At 38.1% G+C, this 5172-nt stretch overlaps 1 protein-coding gene across 1 annotated transcript in view; it reads right to left on the reverse strand.

The window, feature by feature from the left end:
• Positions 1–3793: 3793 nt before the first annotated feature.
• The window catches only part of ptges (prostaglandin E synthase), a 6227-nt gene continuing 4848 nt past the window's right edge, over positions 3794–5172 (reverse strand). Inside the window, exon 3 of the mRNA XM_015060669.1 lies at positions 3794–4406. Within this exon, the coding sequence (XP_014916155.1) occupies positions 4157–4406 (250 nt within the window). The 3' untranslated portion in view covers positions 3794–4156. The remainder of the gene's footprint in view (positions 4407–5172) is intronic.

The following is a 5172-nucleotide window of genomic DNA, read 5'->3' on the forward strand; positions in this document are numbered from 1 at the left end:
GCATTTAGCTTCATTTATCTTCCCATCAACTCAGCTTTCCTGCTCCTGCTAAAGAAAGGCATTTCAACAGTATGATGCTGCCACCACCATATTTTAATATGGTAACGTTGTCTTCAGGGAAATGCACAGAGATAAGTTTTCCACCTCACCATAGCCATTTCCATGACCAGAGCACATTGTCTATCATTTGCTTTTCACAACTAAATGCTGCCTTGTGATGGTCTATCAGTAAAACTCGTTCAAAAATGTTTAGAAGTCTGTGGTTGTAATGTGGCAACTTTAGACGGTATAAGATTTAAGCTGCATTCATTTCACATTACATTCAACCCAACCGGCTCTTTTGACGCGGGCCACTTTCCAAGCTACACCTCGGCCGCCCTTTGTATCTAAATGACCATTTACAGCGACATAAGTGCCTGAGAACATCTGCGAAAAGGCCTCACAGTAGCCAAAGACGGACACGCTTGATCAGACTCGCATTTAATCCATCTGGTGATGCACACTGAAGAAAGACTCTTAGATCATTAGTATGGGAACCTTACAGTCCAATACGAAAGGAACTGAGGCAAAACTCAAGATCGGACAGATTGTGTGTGTTAACACACAACTTTACGTCTGCGGCATTGTTGCACAGCTATTGTTAAAAATACAATTAATCTGCTAATTTGTCTTACCCTATCCGCAAACCTTAGTGCTGCAATATGCAAACACCTCATTGTGTCAAGCACCAACAGGTAGCTCAAATAAACTTTCTCCAATTTCCTTTTCGACCTCACGTTTTTTTTTTCCTTCTTTTTTTTAAAACAAAATAGTAAACAAACTATAATTCGTGAGGTTTTATTGAAAGACAAGATCTTCTTAGCTTCTGCCTATATTTCACCTGTTTTGAAACTGGCATGACCAGGTGGAAACCATCTTTTTCCGTTTACCTCTGCAGTGGGGTAAAGCGTTTTGCCGCGATGGGAGACGAGGCTGTATGCAAACCAGTCGACGTTATAAAATCGGTTTGTGTCTGACTCCTTAAAACATACGCGGCTTGGAAGACGTGAGGAGCAGCAAAGTAGGACCAAAGTAGAAAGCGCAGAAGAGATTCACACTAGGAGTTGTAAGGCGGGTAAGAGAGTGCGTCTACAGATATTATTATATATTTCACAAGAAAACAGCTGTGAGATGTTGCATGAACCCTTATCCTCACTCTATTTCCCCTCAAGCTTTTCCTCTGTTTCTCTGCCTGCCACAGCATGGATTCCTCCAAAATGGTTACCAAACTTAAAAGGAGGAGAGGGGGGGGGGGAAACTACTACTTCAATTTTTTTTTAAATCTCTGAATTAAAGGTGATTAAGGGAAACACTGCTTCACTAACTCATGTGTGTCCTGTTTTATCTGCTCAAGTTACACTTCCCCTCTGCTTTTTCACTGCTTTTTTTATTTTTCTTTTTGTAACAAAATCTATATTTCCTGTTTAGATTGTCGCTGAACTTCTCTGTGATATCAAAACGAAAGAAAATGTACACAAAAAAAAATTACACCAAGTGTCTTAAAATATTGTATCGCCATCGTTTTTAATGCCAAGTAATACTTGTAAATGTTTGTGCATCAAATGTGGCCTCAAATGAAACTGAACTATATTATTATTATTATTATTATTATTATTATTATTATTATTATTTAAACAGTTATTTTTAACAAGTGTTGTAGACCACTGCTGTGAAAGTAGTTGATTCTGTTCATTAATATGTAATAAATATTTATGGAATTTCAATCGCGTGACTCACTGGATTTGGTTTTGAGATCAACTTTTATTGATCTCTGTGTACAGATGTGTACACAGACTTTTTCTGATTTAGGTCGGTAAAGATTATCAAAATTATTTTTCTTCCCCAAGTGCAAAACTAATGAGGGAAATATAGATTTTTTTTTAAATTACAGAAGCACAATTTCTCACAAAATCTTAAGAAAAATCCACCCTTTAATATGAGAAAATGTATTTTGTGAGAGGGAAAAATCTAATTTTAAGTGGTTTTCTTTTTTTCTTTTTTGCAGAATAAGACGCTGCTACATTTAAAGGTAAACCTATTATTATCTAAAAGAGAAGTATAACTGAAATTCAATAGTTTTCATTCATTAATAGAGTTTTGATGTTGATCAAAATGTCCAAATTCTAACTTTTAATTAGTAATCAAAAGCTTCCTTATTATCTACAAACATAAATGTAGGGGGGGAAAAAATAACAATATTCAAAAATCACAAGAGAAGTGCAGCAAAATGCTCGTCATCAAGTCTTTAACAACTTTTTCTTTCGTACACATCTTTGCGCATCAGGCCTGCCGATAAGAAGTGAAGAGCCGTATTTATTTCTCCATCGGACAAATCTGTAGCTTCACAACATGACCACAAGGTGGTGCTAAATATTCACGAAAGTCCACGTCAACAAAGCAATCAAACAAATATTTCTACCCGCTTTGTTGCCTGTCGTGTTTCCTTACTGAAATTACCCTCTTTTTTTCTCTCTCTCTCCCAACAACAGGATATCTAGTCAATAACAACCTCCGTTTTTGTTTGAGCAAGAGCTACCAATGAACACAGAGGCGCTGTCGACCTGTTCTACGCAAAAAGAATAAACACAAAAAGGGGTAAATGAATGTCCTGTATTGTGTGCATTAGTTGAATTTACCCGTATACAGAAAAGAAGAGGTTGGAAGGGTAAAGACACACCCTTGCTCTTTGCAGGTGAGCTTTATGTGTCCTCCAGATTATATGTACTATGAGAGCTCTGTCATTCAGAGCAGGAATTTTCCAGTCCTCCCACAGACTAGGTCGGTTGTATCGTATCTTTTGATTGGTTAAAAAAAATTTTTTTAAAAAGTAAAGGGAAAAAAATCAGTGACCACAAAGGATTTTAGCTTTATGTTAACATTCAGTAATCTCAACCACTTGGAAAATAACCAGAAGTAGGATTACTGGAATATGATGTACAGAAGTGGGAGAACTGTGGCTTCAGGTTATACAGCACTGAGACAAAGTCTGTCGACAAAGGGGGCAAGAAAAAAAAAAACTTCCCAAACTCCACACACCCCCATATTTTTTCAGAGTCAAGATGGATGACTTAGCATTTATGCGTAAAGACATCTGTGATGCTTCCCCACTTCTTTCCCAACCCCCTCTTGTAATGAAAGTGAGCACAGCCGGGTCCAGAGTCTTACGTAACAGGCGCAGGAATGCTGGAGGTTTGCCTCGGACTTCTGGATCATCTCACTCGCACATAAAAAAATAAAAATAAAATGGGGCCCCATCCCGTTCCAAACCAGTCTCTGCAGGGCCAGGCTAAAACAACAACCAACTTGATCATTGAAATTACAACACAATGGCGGTTGTCCCTCCCAGGGCATGAACTGTTTTATTACCTAAAAAAAAAAAAAAAAATATCCACTGATGAGCCTGCATAGCTAAAGAAAGAGTAATAAATTAGTTACAAAACCTTAAGGATAACCTCAGGATACATTTTCACAGATTTTTTTTCTTTTTTCTATGTTCTTACAGGCTGTTGAGACACGTTCATGTTTCAGTTCTTTTAAGGGAAATAGGTTTGACTTGATATTTCGACACCCCGCCAATCAGGTTACGTTTCATACGATATTGAAACAAAGCTTAACGTGACAGTCGGAACACCTACACAGGAAACAGTCTAAGCCACTATAAGTGTACAAAACCACACCAATGGTGGTCTGTGTTTAGTGTAAACACGGGAGAGGTTAGGGATCCACATACACCTGGAAAAAAAATATCCCAAAGTGGCTTTGAGTCATTAGATTTCAAGAAATTTCTGTTAAAACCAAAAAAAAAAAAAATCTGCATCAAACTTCATTTGCATTTTAGATACATCAGTAGAGTCTATGGCGTCAAACATTGTACTTCAAAATCTGTTGAGACATTGTCACGTTTTTTAAAGCATGACAATACAAATACTGACAGGATCTTACGTTAAAATAAAAAAAAAAAATTTAAAACGCTCAGGCGTAATCCAACAGCTTATATTGCACTCCCACTGTCTTTCTACAGGAACCCGTAGTTAACCCTCTCTGATACAGGTCATGAATGGGCGTCCAAAGTTAGTCTTTTGACGTTGGGAGTCTTCACTCCCAACGTCTTTGAAAACTAGGCGAAGGATGCCACTGACATCAGGATCTGCACAGCCATGGAAACACAGGGCACCTGTGCGGCGGTGTAGGCCAGAGAACGGGTGGGTGCTTGCAGGGCCAACAGGTAGGCAAGGCTGTGCAGCACGCGGGCGAGAAAAAACACGAGGAAGTGAAGGCGAGCCACAGTTAGCGAAGGTCCGGTCAGGGAGTAGACGGCCCCCAGGAAGAGGAAAGGGAGGATGTTCTCCAAGTCGTTCAGGTGAGCCCTGAAGGGGGAGATGAAAAGATTCAGAATGAAAACTGCTGTCACTTTCCTGTTAGTCCTCTTCCTTCCTGTTGGGAACTTCTTAGAGAGCAGCCACTTACATTAGCAAGCAACAATCAATATTTTCTACTTTTTATATTCTCAGTCTATTTGCATGTTAGAATTGAATTGGTTTGAGATGCCTTCCATTCCTTTACACACCCTCTTCCAGATAGAAAACCCCTAACGAACACCTAGGGTGTCACTGAAACCGAGACAAGCACAAAGGTTCCCAACAATGGATTCCTGGAAGAAACTGCAAACCAATCCTAGAGTAACTGGTTTTGAACACAAAAGACTTTAACTGATAAGCAAGCGTCTTTTTCTTCTTCTTCTTTTTTCTTTTGACTTGAGTCCATAGTAGCTGTACAGCTATAGTACAGCTATATACTGTAGCTGTACTATAGCTGTACTATAGCTGTACAGCTACAGTAGATTCTTTAGTCTAAAGATTCTTTAGACTTTTATGTGAGAGTTTGGCAAAAAAAAAAAAACACAGGAAAAGTATAAAAGTATGTTTACTTTTCATGTCACAACTTTTTAATCAATTAACCAAATGCCAGACCAAGTTGCACCCATTAATGAAGCAGTCTCTTTGGAGCCCTCAGCAAATCTGAACAAACTTAATTTGAACTTCGAATATGAACATATTCTCTGTGATGATGAGTAATTCAATATATATATATATATATATATATATATATATATATATATATATATATATATAT

Source organism: Poecilia latipinna, unplaced genomic scaffold, assembly GCF_001443285.1.
Source record: "Poecilia latipinna isolate Pla-1442-1.1 unplaced genomic scaffold, P_latipinna-1.0 Scaffold1734, whole genome shotgun sequence".
Classification (NCBI taxonomy): domain Eukaryota; kingdom Metazoa; phylum Chordata; class Actinopteri; order Cyprinodontiformes; family Poeciliidae; genus Poecilia; species Poecilia latipinna.